Source organism: Dermacentor variabilis, chromosome 1 (assembly GCF_050947875.1).
Source record: "Dermacentor variabilis isolate Ectoservices chromosome 1, ASM5094787v1, whole genome shotgun sequence".
NCBI lineage: Eukaryota > Metazoa > Arthropoda > Arachnida > Ixodida > Ixodidae > Dermacentor > Dermacentor variabilis.
The window spans coordinates 105,074,742-105,089,739 of record NC_134568.1 but is presented as its reverse complement, the minus strand read 5'-3'; the positions used below and the strand labels follow the sequence as shown (position 1 = coordinate 105,089,739).

The 14,998-nt window shown below is 46.3% G+C and overlaps 1 protein-coding gene across 1 annotated transcript in view; it reads left to right on the top strand.

The window, feature by feature from the left end:
- The window catches only part of LOC142582430 (nose resistant to fluoxetine protein 6-like), a 119,554-nt gene that overhangs the window by 47,174 nt on the left and 57,382 nt on the right, over positions 1-14,998 (top strand). Inside the window, exons 3-5 of the mRNA XM_075692144.1 lie at positions 8,268-8,503; positions 12,500-12,608; positions 13,981-14,068. Coding sequence (XP_075548259.1) covers positions 8,268-8,503; positions 12,500-12,608; positions 13,981-14,068 — 433 coding nt within the window. The remainder of the gene's footprint in view (positions 1-8,267; positions 8,504-12,499; positions 12,609-13,980; positions 14,069-14,998) is intronic.

The following is a 14,998-nucleotide window of genomic DNA, read 5'->3' as shown; positions in this document are numbered from 1 at the left end:
GATAGTCGCAACAGAGCACACATACAAAAAGCAGGAGTTCAGCAATATATACGAGGTCGAGTCAAATGAAAGAGAGCCAATGTGAATATGTCACATACGGGGTACTTTATTTAAAAGTAGTCTCCACGAGCACTTGGACATTTGGCCCACTGACTAACGAGTCGCATGATTCCCGTCTCATCAAACTCCTTGGGTTGCTGCTTCAAAAATTCTGTAACTGACTCTTTCACGTCATCGTCCAGTACGAATCTGGTTCCCTTGAGCTGTTTTTTTTTTTTTCAAATTCTCCAAAAGGTGGAAGTCGAGAGGTGGCAGGCCTGGGCTGTATGCCGGATGTTGCAGCGTTTCCCACTTGAACTTAGCCAGTTTGGTATTAACCCCATCAGCAATGTGGGGCCAGGCATTGTCGTGGAGCAAGATGATCCCATTCCTCAATTTTCCACGTCGTTTGTTCTTTATTGCGACACGTAGCCGATCCGGCGTTTCACAATATCAGAAACGATTGATAGTCTCTCCAGGTTTAGCAAATTGCATCAATAATGTCCCCTAACTATTGAAAAAAAGTCAACAACTCCTTTCCGGCAGAAATGACGGCGAACAGCGAGGTGGTGACTAAAAATGTTTCCTCTGTAAGCTTTGCCGTCGTGTTTCAGGCTCGTAGTAGTAGCACCATGGTTCGTCCCCGGTCAGAACTGCAGACAAAAAGTCATCACAATCATTGTGATACCAGATTAGATGAGTCAAGGCAGCGCCGAACCTCTCCGTCTTCTGGCGGTGGTTCAAAATCTTAGGCATCAATTGCGCGCACAAGAGCCGATAACAGAACGGTTCATGAGTTATGGCGTCACCAGAACGGTCACTGATGTTCACACGCCTTGCCAATTCATCGATGCTTATCCTCCGTTCTTGTCTAATCAGCTCATCAGACTTTAGAATTGTGTGAGGGGTGATTGCACGGTGGCTTTGGCCCGGTATTGAATCCCCTTTGCGACTTTCATGTCCTTCTTTGAACCGTTTGCTCCAATGCTTCACAGTGGCCAAAGAAATGCAATGTTCAACGTACACGGTGTCCATACGGCCACTAATTTCTTTTTGGCAACCACCTTCAGCTGTAAAAACCTCACGACAACACGCCGTTCAACTTTTGGAGTGTCCATTATGTCACACATCCATGTTCAACCCAGTGTATGAGAGCATTTAAAAACCTTTATCCTCACACCTGCGTGTCACTTTTGTAAATGAGAGATGTCTGTGTGCTACGCGCATGCCTCGCACAAAATGAACCGAACCATTATTGTGCGGGGTTGGTTGACTCACTTGCATTTGACTCGCCCTCCTACATTAGAAATGCGAAGATACAATGGAATATACAAATGCGAAGATACGGTTGGATAATGGGCAAAAAAGTGTCGCTGGAAACAAAGTTCCCTGCACGTGTACATAAAACCTCGCAACAAGATATTTAAATATACGTATAAGTTTCCAATAAATCTGCGTATCTAAGAAAAAGTCAGTGTATATAATGCGACAAACAATGCAAATGAACATGCTGTGCAACCACAGATTCACAGATGCCAGAATCCTAAGGCTCGCCCCCACTCTCTTCACTTCCCCAATGTATCGCGCGCGACTTAAGGCGGCGCGCTTCCTCCCCGCTTTTCTCCCTTGCGCATTAAGCCACCATCGTCGGCTCACCCATGCCAGCCCCCCCCCGCCCCTCCCCGCGCTTTCACTCGCGCATACAGCATGCGGCGCGTTCACGATGGGACGCGCCCTTGGAATTTATATGGAACATAAGGGCGACGGCGATGGCAGGAATACGCCTGGAGTGTCCATATAATTGTTATCGCCATAATATAATAAGAGTATCCGGCAACTGAAGCGTGCCGTGGCCCATTACTTTCCGCAAAAGAAGTAGTAGCAAAATCAAAATTTCACCATGCGACAATTTCCTACGCCGCGACAATGTCTTTTTTTTTCTTTTGTGGGACGGGGGCATGGAAATGAAGAAACGCAAATGAAAGCATGTTGGCCACAATCGAATGTCTACTTTGGGCACCAAATGTTGCTACCGAAGTAATATCGAAGAAAACGTGAGCCGCTTGGTCCACAGATAATGATGAAAACATTTTATTGACAGGAAAGGGGGATGGGAGTTAGGAGAAGGGGAACCATACGCATACTGCTAGGTATCCTAGACCGGCGAGACAAAATTTTCCGGAGCTGTTGCGCTCAAGCGAACGCGTTGCAATCCGCCGAGTCCCCGCAATGATGGCGGTCAGCGACAGTGCATTGTTCCTTTTATTCGTCTGCTAGCGAGAAAGCGTCCAAAACTCTGCCAGGTGAAAACACAATCGGCCAGAGAAAAACGAACGTGTATCGAAGTGCGCCGCGCGGTGGTCGGGGCAACATGGGAAAAACGTATGCGCTCTGGCTGAACTCGCGGGTAGCGAGAAAAAACAAAAAAGGAGAGGCTCAATGTGTCCTCGCAAATAAAAGTCAAAGTAGAAAAATAAATAAGAACGTAGTTACCTTTGCCGGCTTTAGTGTCTTGACATTGATGCTTTGACGCAGGTGAAAAAAAAAATGTTGAAATTATTTTCAGTGACATGACAGCAAAAATGAACCACGACAACGCTTCATCTCATCGGACCTCGCTGCGTGCTTTGTCAACTTGTCTGATAGTGTGTTGATTTGGCTTGACTCGTTGTATGGGCCGACGTTCCAGTTTATAAATACCAATGCACGTTTGGCGTCAAATGTTTATAACAACAATCAACCCAGAAAGTTCCGGAATTGAAAATCTAAAGCACCGCAAAGCAAGGAAAAGTCAACGCACCTTTCGCAGCAAAAGTTTATGAGAACTTTATACCATAGAATAAAGAAACAACTTTTTATACCTATAAAGTTTCAGAATTGAAATCCATGCGCTCCGTAAATTCCGCGACCCCCGCGAGATGCCGCGACGAGCCCGCTAGGCATCATAACGCCCGTGAAACTTTTTGCTCGGATGGGGCTCCTTGCGTTGTGTGACTCCCGGTGTAAGGGTGTTGCCACGAAATCCAGCCGGAGTTCGCAATGTTCGCGCTGAAACGTCATTTGGAGCGTGAAATGGACCATTTTAGACAAAATCCAGAATGATTTCCTGCGCCGGGGGTTTTCTTGTTGGGCGGTACACGATAGCACGAAAAAATTTCGCGAAGGGGGGGGGGGGGGGTCTAGAGGCGTAGCTTTCCCCTGGCTACGCCCCTGCCCCAGTGTAAGGTAGCAAGCAGGACGCTCGTCTTGTTGACCTCCCTGCCTTCACTCTGCTTGCTTTCTCTCTCTCTCTCTTCTATACAGAAGCACCTTAGTGTTTTTTTAGCGTGACTGGCTGTTGCCTAAATGTTGGCCAACGCGCTATCAGCGCTTGTTGAGGACATGTTTTAGTACATTTGTTCGTTGTCCATTCTGACAGAACCGCCGAGCTAGAGCACACTCCTCGCGCCGCCGCGGACCGCGTTGACCAACTTGTTGCCCAGTGGAATTATCGGCGCAGTGTCGAACAAAACACGACCTAGTTCCTTCACACGTGTTTCGAAGCCGTAAAACACCTGAGAACGTACAGGCATATTAAACCTCAACTCGTGTAAAATTACTAGTATCAGACGCCATGTAAGCCTTAAAAAAACTTCAAATAAAAATTTAAAGGGACACTAAAGAGAATAATAGGTTGAGCGTTTTCTTCACTCTTCATCCCCCTCCTCACGTATAGGGTAGCAAGCTGAGTAATGTCTAGTTCCCTGCCTTTTCCTGCTCTCTTCTCTCTTTGTATCTGCTATGCGCCCCCCCCTTTTATTGCTTTTATTGTGAGAGGAGGATTGATAAGCAAGACGAGGACGCTAAAACAAAAGATGGGTGATGACGCCACCATGAATTTTTTTCACCAGCAAGCCGTGACGTCATAGATTTTGACGGCGTCTGCGTCGGGTCTAGTTAATTTTTTATAGGTAAATGAAGGCTGCATTGTATTCTAAAAGAGCCAACGACTGCACTTGGCAAGTTTTCGGAAGATTTATTGAACCACAGCTGCCCAAGTACAAACAAAGAAAGACTGAAATTCTTGATGTCACGCTGACGCACCGGCGCCTAGGTTTCGGTGCACAATTCAAAAAATGTAACTTGGGCCTCCATTGTCTGTTCATCTAATGAAGCTATTAAAGCACAAATAACTAAAATAGAGTTCTGAAAGGATACTTTACCGGCTTAATCTGATTTAGCGGTCTTCTTTTGTCTTCCTCTAAGCTTTGCTCGTCACCAGCCGCCAGATCACAAGATCGTGCGATTTTCAGAACACCGACAGGGCTGACATCAAAGTAGTAGCGACAAAAAAAAAAGCTGACAATTAAAGAAAAAATTTGGGTAGCAATTTGATATCGGCCTTGATTTTATATATAGAAGCTTCCCGGCACGCCGCGTTCGCAACGCCTATATCCGTCAAGTTGTCACCGATCTCATCGGAGTAAATTAGAACCTATAAACGAACCCAGACAGGGTACGGACACCGCCGCCAGCGTATATGACGAACCGGCTCGTCAGGAGGACATACTCCTACAACGCAGGGCGCTGCAGCTCCGAGATGCGTATGTAGCGCGGATGGGCGGCGGGTGCCGGCTGTTTCTCCCCTCGGCACAGCGGGAGATGGAGTGGCCCAACGGGCTGCGATGCTTTCCAACCAGGAAATCCGCGGGACGAGGCGTGACACGCGGGATACGCGAAACATTGCTGTGTCAATACAGCTCCGTCAGCCAGAAAAAAGGTCATCGCGAAATAGGAGCCAGCGAGCGCGCGAGGAAACAAAAAACGCAGAAAGAAAAACGCATTGAGGCAGTGCACGAAGGAATAGACAACTCAACGAAAGTGTAACACGAATATGTTACTCGACGATTGGAAACTTTGTGAAAGGTGTCGGGTTGACGCGGCAGATACAGGGCCAGCTGGCCTCGGCCAAGTTCTTGTATCCGACCGATGATGAAACAGGCCTTCGTTCTTGCAGTTTTCTTAGCGAGTCGCCAGAAAAGAAAAAGAAACAGGAATGCATTGTGTTATGAACACTGCACTCTACTTACCCACTCATTCGCTTTCTTCCCGAGTACTACTTTCCCTGAAGCATTGATCGATGGTCCTACTTTTGTCAGCACTTCATTCATTCATTCATTCATTCATTCACTCATTCATTCATTCATTCATTCATTTATTCAATCATTCATTGTGGCAATATCAAACTAACGAATGCATAACCATTTTTTCTGTGGCTTTTCAGAGCGGGGAAGCACGTTTGATTCCCCACCATGTTTCAACAGGGCAGTATGCAAAACTGCTACTGTATGGTGATTTAATTTGCGCTGTAACAAGGCGTGGGAACGGCATCTCGAACTTAGCCATGGAGTTCATGAGCCTGAATTGCCCTATCATAGATAAACCCGGCCGCACATCACACATGAAGTGGTTTCTGTGCCTGAATTTTCGGTCTGAACGTTTACGAAGTTTGAACAAAGGAAACCTGTGCAAAACTTCCAAATCTACATGGATAAAAATAATTTCTGAGAAAGGCACCTCACGGAGTTAGTTAAATTACCGACTATCCATTGAAAAATTTTAAGTATTTAAGTTTTTTTTCAGACACTAGCCCCTAAGTGCATTATCGAACTTTCTTAACCGCAATTTTCAGAGGCTTGATATATCTGCACCGAATGTATACAGCTTCCTCACTGGCTTAAAATTTTTATTGCGATAGGAATCATGTGGACACTCCAGGCGCATTTCTGCAGTCGCCGTGGCCATGAGGTCCCGTATAAAGTCCAAGGTTGCTAAAATGCTGTGTGTGCGAGTGAAATCATGTGAGGGTGAGCCGGCCATCGCGGCTCAATCTCGCGCACGAAACGGAGGAAAGTGGGGAGAAAGCACGCCGCATTTTGTTGCATGCAGGTCTTCGGAAGGAGGGTAGGGAGGGGGGGGCGTGTTCTACTGCGAGCTGCCCGGGCGGCTGTATGTTGAAAGCCATTTGCGACAGGTACAGAGTCTGCTCTGCGGTGTGTTTCCCGGCGTAGTTCGCGTTGATGCGAGCGGCAGCCCGAAGGTCAATTCGCTCGCTGCTGCTGCCGCGTTTCCTCACTGCAGCGTATCGACAGCGTGTTTCCGCGGTCATCGAGTGAGATGTGTTCAAGTTTGCTTGTGCGTGCGTGACACTGTGCTTGTTAATTTAGTTAGCGTGCCTATCTTTACAAGTTGATACCGCCGATAAAACTACTATCATTACTTCGTATAACTGTCCGCGAATTTGCTATCGCAATCGATGCTTCGCCTTTCGGGTGAAGCTGCGCCTTTTTTTATGCGCATTCGTCGACTGATTGAAGATTGGTCTACATTTCGTTGTGGGGATTTCCAATTCAGAGTCATAGCTTACTGGTGACGGCGGAGGCGCGGTGGCCGAGGGACAAGTTGACAAATGCCGAAAATGTCTGCGTTTATTTTCGCTGCCTTGTGCTTTGTATTGAGAGAGAGAAATATACCAAAGGCTGATCCATTAGTCGGCAAAGTACACTGCCGGAACTCACTCTAACTCACATAACATATATTTAGCTTAGTGCTTACTAGACTCAGTCTCGCCGAAATCGAACAGCCGGACTCGTTCAGACTGTTTCACGAAGATTTACCCAGCCAGTATCGCTCAAAAAAACACGCGGACTTAGCTGAACTGAAATCCATCCCGGCTTACGAGGTCATGATCTAAAAACGTGAGCCATCGCTGGCGCCACCAGTTAAAATTATTTCAAGGTAATTGATTCATGGACACGGTGCAATTATTTCAGTGCGTACTTGCGGGCTTTGCACATGATAGCTCATACTTTCGCTGAATTACTCCCGTGCTTGCCGTGCGTTATTGTCCGCGCGATTAACCGATATTCTACATTTCCATATGCCATGTGGGGCAAATAATCTACGAAAAGGGGGAATATTCACTTGTTTCTTCAGAGAAAAAAAAGCAGCTTCCCTGAGCATGAAGTCGTAGTTATTTTTTAATCATGTATGATGCATCGAAAGAACACGTGCCCAGTCTTTTAATATTTCTTGTAAGTTGAGCAGTGCATATATCATGGTACGAATAATCATTTATCTTTCAGCTTCGACTTGACAGGTAATATTCCTGTGCGCAACCTAAAACGGGCAACTCCTTGTCAAAGAGCCATCATTTTTCATTCATTTAAGGACATGCTTTATTGAACCTAAACAGTATACGTTGATTAGTACATTGTGTCCGGTAGAATTGAGTGACAGATGCCGTTGTGCAACCTTTTGTGACACCACGACCTCCCTGAGCAAGGGAGCAGATAATTTTTCCATTGGGAGCTGACGGTTTTTCTCGCGTTTATCTGGTGCACGGTACCAAAGCACGCGGTTGTGCATGTCCTTGATCGAGACGTGGTCGGCGGGGTAACTTAGGCGCATTCTCCCTTTGCTCCACCGGAGCTCACTCGGTATTGCACATGATTCCTTCAAGATCTCATGGACTCAGATTCGCGTGTAGTATTGCGGACTCAAAAAAAAAAAAGCAGGAAGAAACTATTGGAATGGCATGTTATGCAGACTTCCCAGGATTATTCTGGCTCTCGGAAGTGCTGATTCACTGGGACTCGCTCTGGCTCAATATCACGTCCATTTCTCACCACGGCGCACTCACAACAACTTGGACTTAGATCTCAGACTCGTACTCACTGGTGCGTGTGACTCACAGTGGGTATTAGTCAGTCCGACACTTTTTAGGTTTTTTTTTTACCTATGATCGACTCATGTACACTTCTTGGAGTGAATGCAAATCACAACATATGCCACAACTTTAATCAGTACGAGTGTCTAAACTTTAGCCGCCACGACTTGCACAACGCTCCGAAGCGCCCACTGGTGTCATGCCTCCGGTGCCATACCTCCGAGGTCATATGAGCCGTTATCTTTCTCCACTTTGTCAAAATTTTAACCAGGGAGCACACATATGCGTGCTTTTTCAACGGAGCGTTCGTGATTATTTTATTGAGTGCTGCTCCATGTCTTACGTTTTCTTTGACTATACAACTACAGGTCACAAAGAGGGACGGCGTAGCCTTGAGACAGCATCTCTTTATTTTCTGTATCAATCAATCAATCAAAGAGACGTTGTGTTCTCTCATCTTTACACGCTTTGCATACGTTTTTTGTAGCTTGTCTGACGTATCTCGCTTCCGACGGTGCAGTGGTGGACGCGACCGGCAAGCCAGCCGATGGCCTTCTGGAGGGCACATTGGCCTTCGTTGGCGCCTTCGACGAATGCCTGGATACGGTCGTCTATGACGAGCAGGACAGCTCGCGGCTCCTGTTCCAAGGTCGCTACTGCACCGCCCAGGTGGCGCCTAAGTTCACTCTCCGGGACCTGTTCCACAACGAGTCGCAAGCCCACAAAGAGCTGGCTACGTACCTGCCGAAGAAGGCCGTGAGTGTCACCAGAGTGGCAGTGAAATGATGCAAAGTTTTTGGCAACATGCGCCGTAGAGAGTGTGAGAAAACAATAACAACGATACAGACAAAATGGGCCGAGGGGTCCAGAACCTTAAATGTGCCATTTTACACGTGAGAGAAGGATGACGTAGAGAGTGAGATGATTCTCAGAGAAGGCGAGAACTCTGCAAGCACATTCGTAAGAGAGAGCAAATCATCGCACGAACTTGACTTGAACCCTGAACGATCACTTAGAACTATTTGGCCTAACGTCACTGTTCTTTTTAGTGGCGCGACCATCGAATGACGCCTCTTGCTTCTCGCGCAGCACTTCCGGTTCACCTCCTGAGACGACCGGGGACTGAATTCAAAATTAATCAGAAAAAAATACAAAATATTTGTAAAGTACAAAATTTATGGGCATCATTATAGATATGATATCAGAGCATAATTTTAGTTACATGTTGCGTTACTGAAGTGTCTGGAATAATTAGAATTCATTAGCAATCACTGAGACGACCGGGGACGAAATTCAAAATAAATAAAAACAACAGAAAAAAATTGTACTGTGCAAAATTCATAGGTTTCATTATAGATATGATATCAGAGCATACGTTTAGTTACAATTTAGTTACTGAAGTGTCTGGAATAATAAAAATGAACTAGAAATCACTGATTACCACCCACCAAAGCACAGAATCGTAGACTTTAGAGACCTGCCACGGGAGCACGACTTTGGCGAAATTCCTGGAAACCCGGAAGTAGAAAGCGGACGTAATGACGTCACTAATGACGTCGCACATGAAACGTAGCATGATATTTAACCGGCTAATTAAAGGAAATCAGTTGCTTCCGAATTCGGTTCGTGCGTTGCGTTCGCCTAAAGTTAACCTAAGGAGCACCAACGCCGAAGTACGTGCGAGTGCCACTAAGAGACACCTACGTCAAAGATTAGGGTCGCCTACCATTTTTCTTTCTTCTGTTACTGGTGCGTTAGGAGAGGTAGAGGCTGCGCAAAATTGGATTACATTGAGTGATCCTTAAGCCACTACTGATGTCACGGAAGAATATAAACACAGATGCGCTGTTTACCCATCAAGTGGGTTAAACACCGAGAAAGCAGACAATACCTAGCGTAGCGAATCTTTTCGTGTATGACATTCCACTGGATACCAGGTAACCGAAGTATTCCAAGCAACACTTGAGCCGTTGCAACTGCAAGGCAGGCGCACGGAAATGACCAAAAATTGCACGTCCCGCTTTCGCGTAGCCAAGTCAACCTGCTGCTGTGAAAGTTTTCGCGTCGACTTAACTTGAATACCTGGTTTGATCAAGACTAGACCCGATCCGAATTATTCTTGATTGAAACTTACATTAAACTGGTCATGGCGTCAAACCTTGCGGATAACAAAAATTACGCAGCTTAATTACATCAACTGCAATTAGGCGAAGCCCATACACGGCACTTTTTTGTGAGAGAGACACCGCGTTGGGGGGGGGGGGGGGGGGTGAGTCCGCAGTGCAGACGCTGACGCGAACCCGAGGATGCTCACACCTCTACCTCGAGTGCCCACGACACGATGCTGCGATGCGAAGACTGAGGAGTAGTAGTACAAGGATGTTGGGTCGGTCGTACATTCACCATAAACAATATTAAACAAATAAAAAGCACGGCCTTTGACTAAACATTGTCATGTAAGGTCGCTTGTAGCTTGAAAATTCTTGCAAAAGAAAGCAAGATAGTAGGTTTATCTGGAGTCATTGTGACCAATTCCACTGCTATAGCAGAATAACATGTAGGACGCATACTTGTTGTACGTCTCGTCAACAGTTATGAATGGCAACATACAGTACAGTTCCTTTAGTCCACTCAACTGCGAAATTCCATGCCTGTGCATGTTCTGGAAATCTTCTTAGCACTTTTATTCTTTTGCAGAACTTTGAGTGCATATTCATGCTCCTAGACTGTATTCAATGTTTATTTCTCTCGAGAGGCGGGGGGGGGGGGGGGGGGGGCAGGGAGCAGGGATATTTGTCTTTTGCTTTTTTTTTGTTCTGTCACGAGGCGTAAGCGGTGCCAAAAAGTGTGAACTTTTTATTTAAATTACTTTAACAAATCAAAATAGAACAAAGTTGAAGACAAGATCTTCAACGAGAAGACGGCCGCCACGTGCGAATGTGATGTTGGACAGGGAGCAGCCTCTGATGCAGCGCAGGCATTTTTTCTTTTCTTTTCGGACCAAAGAAGAAGCACGATAGAGGGGGCGAGGCTGACAGTGTGATGAAGGACGGAGATGAAAATCATGCTGCCTCCGGTATTTTTTTTCTTTTTTTAATGGTATTCTTTTTTTTCTTAAAACGGTACGTCCCTTAACTTAACGTCTATAGCAGTCATCGACAGCCTGTTCAGTCGATCTCTATGCGCGGAGCAGCCTTTACTAATTCCTTCCACTTACATTTTAGGGACGTGGTATTTGTTAAATTTCGCGCACTTTAAACAAAGGCTGGAAAAAAAAATTTTACAGAGCAGTTATCTTAGCATGGATGAAATAACGAGATGCTTCTGAACAAGCACTACAACTTTTGTACTGAAGGTTATTTGCTAGAGTTGCTATTCAATCAGTTAAATAAGCAATTTTTGTTAATTACTGAGCTTAGCGGATTGGGAAAAAATATCATGACAGGATCCATATGGCTCAGAACAATACTGCGCCTATTCGACAAGCTTAGCGCCTATGATTTCTTTTTTTTAATGCTTGGCTCAAATTAGGTGAAACAACCTGTATGTTTCGCTATTTTCAACCTGTCCCAATGGACATCTTTTTCGGGAATACTGTCGCACTGCTCTCATATTAGTAGCCCAGCAAGTTGGCACTTCATGTCTTCAATTTAATTTGCTTTGCTTGAAATGGGGCAGAAAGTGTCGTCTTCGGTAATAAAGTGTGGTCGGAGGAAGTGGAGGAAGTGCATTCTTTAGTGTGCATGTAGAACTTTTTTATTTAATTTATTTCACATATATCGATTCCAAGGCTGCTCTGACAAATATTCTCACCGCGCTCGTAAAGCTCCCACATTTTGGCCTTTTTATCACCCCACCAGATTATCACTGGCAGCGCATCTCGTTAGGAATATCACTGCTTGAAAGCACGGTAGCGAAACTATTTACAGGGTGTATTTACAAGGCTATCATGCACTGGCCAACATGGAAGCCAACCAACATCCAGCGAAGCACGTTGTCGTCATCAGATCAGCAATGGCCGCTTATGGGTACGTCCCACTAAATCCAAGGGTCAACATCATCGTCTTCAAGTGGCACGCAGCATGACCCCCGGCGGCAGGAGTGCCGGCCCGGTGCCACTAAAGGACCCGCAGCAGAGGAAGGGTGGTAACGCTTGAGTCTTGGAACGTGGACGACGTCGCTGGACGACCGAACGGAAGATGTGCTGGGACTGGCGGACACAATATGATAAAGTGAAATTTGCGTGCAATCTCTCAGCCTCGGTGCCAGGCATACTCGCGGGCTTACTCGATTAGCTATCTTATCCACCTCGGTAGCTAAGCCGCCTAACACACCGAAACAAGAAATTGTTGCCCCGTGTTCAGCTATATTCGACGTCGCGGCCATCCGCAAAGGCCCGCGACATCGTGTTTAGCAGAGCAACGCCGAAGCCACTGGACTACCGCGGCTGGTGCCTAAACCTTCACTTGCGAAGGTCTAGAGGTCTGCATGGTAATGGTGCCACCTAGACAGCCGCGTTTTGAGAAAACGTAAAAGGCAAGACCACCCTCCATGCGCATTTCGGCGCGCATTAAGAAACGCGAGAAAGTAAAAACCACTCCGCAATCGCCACTAAGACCCCCCCTTGATTCAGAACAACAAGCCTACACTAAACATGCAACAATAGAAACCCGTCGACGCATGTGAGCATCAGCTTTTCGAAGCGTCTAAAGGAACCTCACGGGTTATTTTTTTCTTCTTTTCTGCACGCAGATGCTGAAAAATGCGCTGCGCATTCCAGGGAACCACGTGATTTTTCGGGTCGGCCTCTGCGTTCCTTCAACATGTTCGAAGGACGACATTGAACGAATGGTAAAATACAGTGAGTATGCAAGCATAATTTCTTGATTGTTCGAATGCAGAAAGCATTTAAACGTTTATGTGGAGGCACTCTTTGATCTTCGCGTGGGTGCAGTCAGGTACTTGCTAGACATTTCTTAAACAGACAGATCCAACGCTATTGTACAGTGCTAACGCTTAGAATCGCGTGTTACGTTCTGCCCAATTTATCCTCAGCGCAGGTGAAGGTCATTCACACCTAATGCGTGTTCCTACTGGATCGCGAACGGCCTACAGCAACAATTATATTCAGAGAGACAGCTGTGATAAAGAAACGAATGGATGCTAACCCAAGTATGCTAACCCAAGTAGGCAATCCTGTTCGAGGGCAGCATGTTGCAGACATTGAATAAATTTTGGAGGACGCTTGAGCTTCGCCTTGAAGAGTGGTACGCGATAGCATTCAAACATCCCTGGCTGCTTGTCAGGCTTCCCGGCAACGGCAGCTTTCCCTTTCTTTCTCCACCTCCGCACCCCGCTGCCACAGATGGGCGGAGGCGAGCGCCACGTGGATGGTGTTGTTGTTGCAAGGATCCGAGCCGCGCGCTCCGCTCTGTGAATGGTAGAAACGCTGGAAAAGGTGTCTGAGTTTCCGTCATGTGTTCCCGACGCTGTCATTTCCTTAAGCTGTGCGTAACTCCTACTTTACGATTTCTCTGATGCATTGCATTTTGAGAAATTTAATTAGTTCAGTAATGCCTATATGCGCCGCGCGGACGGCCTGCGTGGATCGGAATGCGTGGTTCGGAATGATTTTTCGCTCACAAGACAGGCTGTGCCGGCGCCGGACGCCGACACCGGATATTTTTTTTGCGACACCGGGCCCTTAACGCAATCGAGTTAATATGGAAAAGCAGAGGTAAAAAAAAACAAAGTAAAAGAATCAAGTACGTGCGGCGTTCACACAACGATCTTAAATACTGTTCTGCAGCCTTACATATGGAGAACTGCCTTTAACGTTGTTGTAACAACATAAATAATTGAATTTGAATCCAAATCCATGCAATATTATCCGAAACGTAGAATTCAATAACAATGTTGCAGACAAGACGACAACGACTGAGAGGAGACGGTACAGTTAAGCGACTGTTACTTCGTGGTTTTAAGGAGATAATGTATCTGTGTCGCCATCAGGGCTTGCATATTACCATGCCGCTTTGATTTTACCCCTTCGGCGATGTCTTGCACAGGTATCTTAGTTGCGGGGCATCTTGTTAAAGGACTGTGGGAGTTCTTGGCGCTGTTGCCGAGTTCTTGGCACGGTTGTTATTTTTTTGCGTAGAAAGTTGAAGAGAGCGTGTTTATTTTGTTTTTTATTTCACGCCACCTAATTATTGCTTCCTTGTATTTGGCAGCCGTGAAACACATGGACATGAAAGCCGAGGTGACCGAGTGTTTGCAGAAGGAGAAAAAGCCGCTATCTGTTATCCAGATTACTGTCATGTGAGTAGTCACCGGCCGGCCAACCAAAGCTTTGTTCTCATTTTGCTGATACGACATTAATTTGATATAAACTCATGCACAACTCATGAAGTGCGACTGCAATTACTGCACCTGGTTTCAGCGCGGAAACAGCTTTAATTTCGTGAAAATGTTGGAGATGGTGGTGCAGACAAACTTTATTTCAACCAACGATAGGCCCATCACGATCAGTGCAGGAGTGTACACAGCACTCTTTTTGTTGGAAGGCGGAAAAAATTGACCAGCCATCCCAACCCTGCGAAAGTGAATGTCTAGCGAAGCTGTTGAAAACCACCACTACAACCGTTGAGGGTGGCATAGAATGATTTATTGCTTTAAAGTAATGGTAGCAATGGTAACTTAGAGTAATGGTAGTAATGAGAGTAAGGGTAATTTTGACAGCACACCGCCGCTGGTCGTATTGCCGTTTTTTTCCCCTTTGCCGCTCCTCGTATTCACGCTGCTCCTCGGGAGTCCTACTTATGTGTTGCCTACCCATAGCGGTGCTGCAACAACAATGAAATCAGTTTCTAGGCTGTTTCGTTCATATACGAAAGGTGTTAGGGTTGGCGTCTGGCACCACGTGCAGAAAGGAATTTCAACCGACCATCTCTCAGCCTGCCTCGTAGAAATGAGGCATGACTTCGCCTGCTGTGGTTGGCGTCCCGCACCTCATGCAGAAAGAACTTTCTCTCACCCGACCTTCATCCACCAGGCGTCGTCGAAATGAAGCGTGACTTCCTTATTCGCCATGACCATTTCGAATGTTTGCCGGTATGGCGGAAGCCCCGCAGTGTACAGGCCTCTTTTGTGTGTATGTGAGCAACTTTAGAGGGACCTGTTCCTCGAACGGCCAAAAGGAGAACTCCCACGAACCAGCAACGCGCAAGGGAGACGGACAAGCGTCTCCAA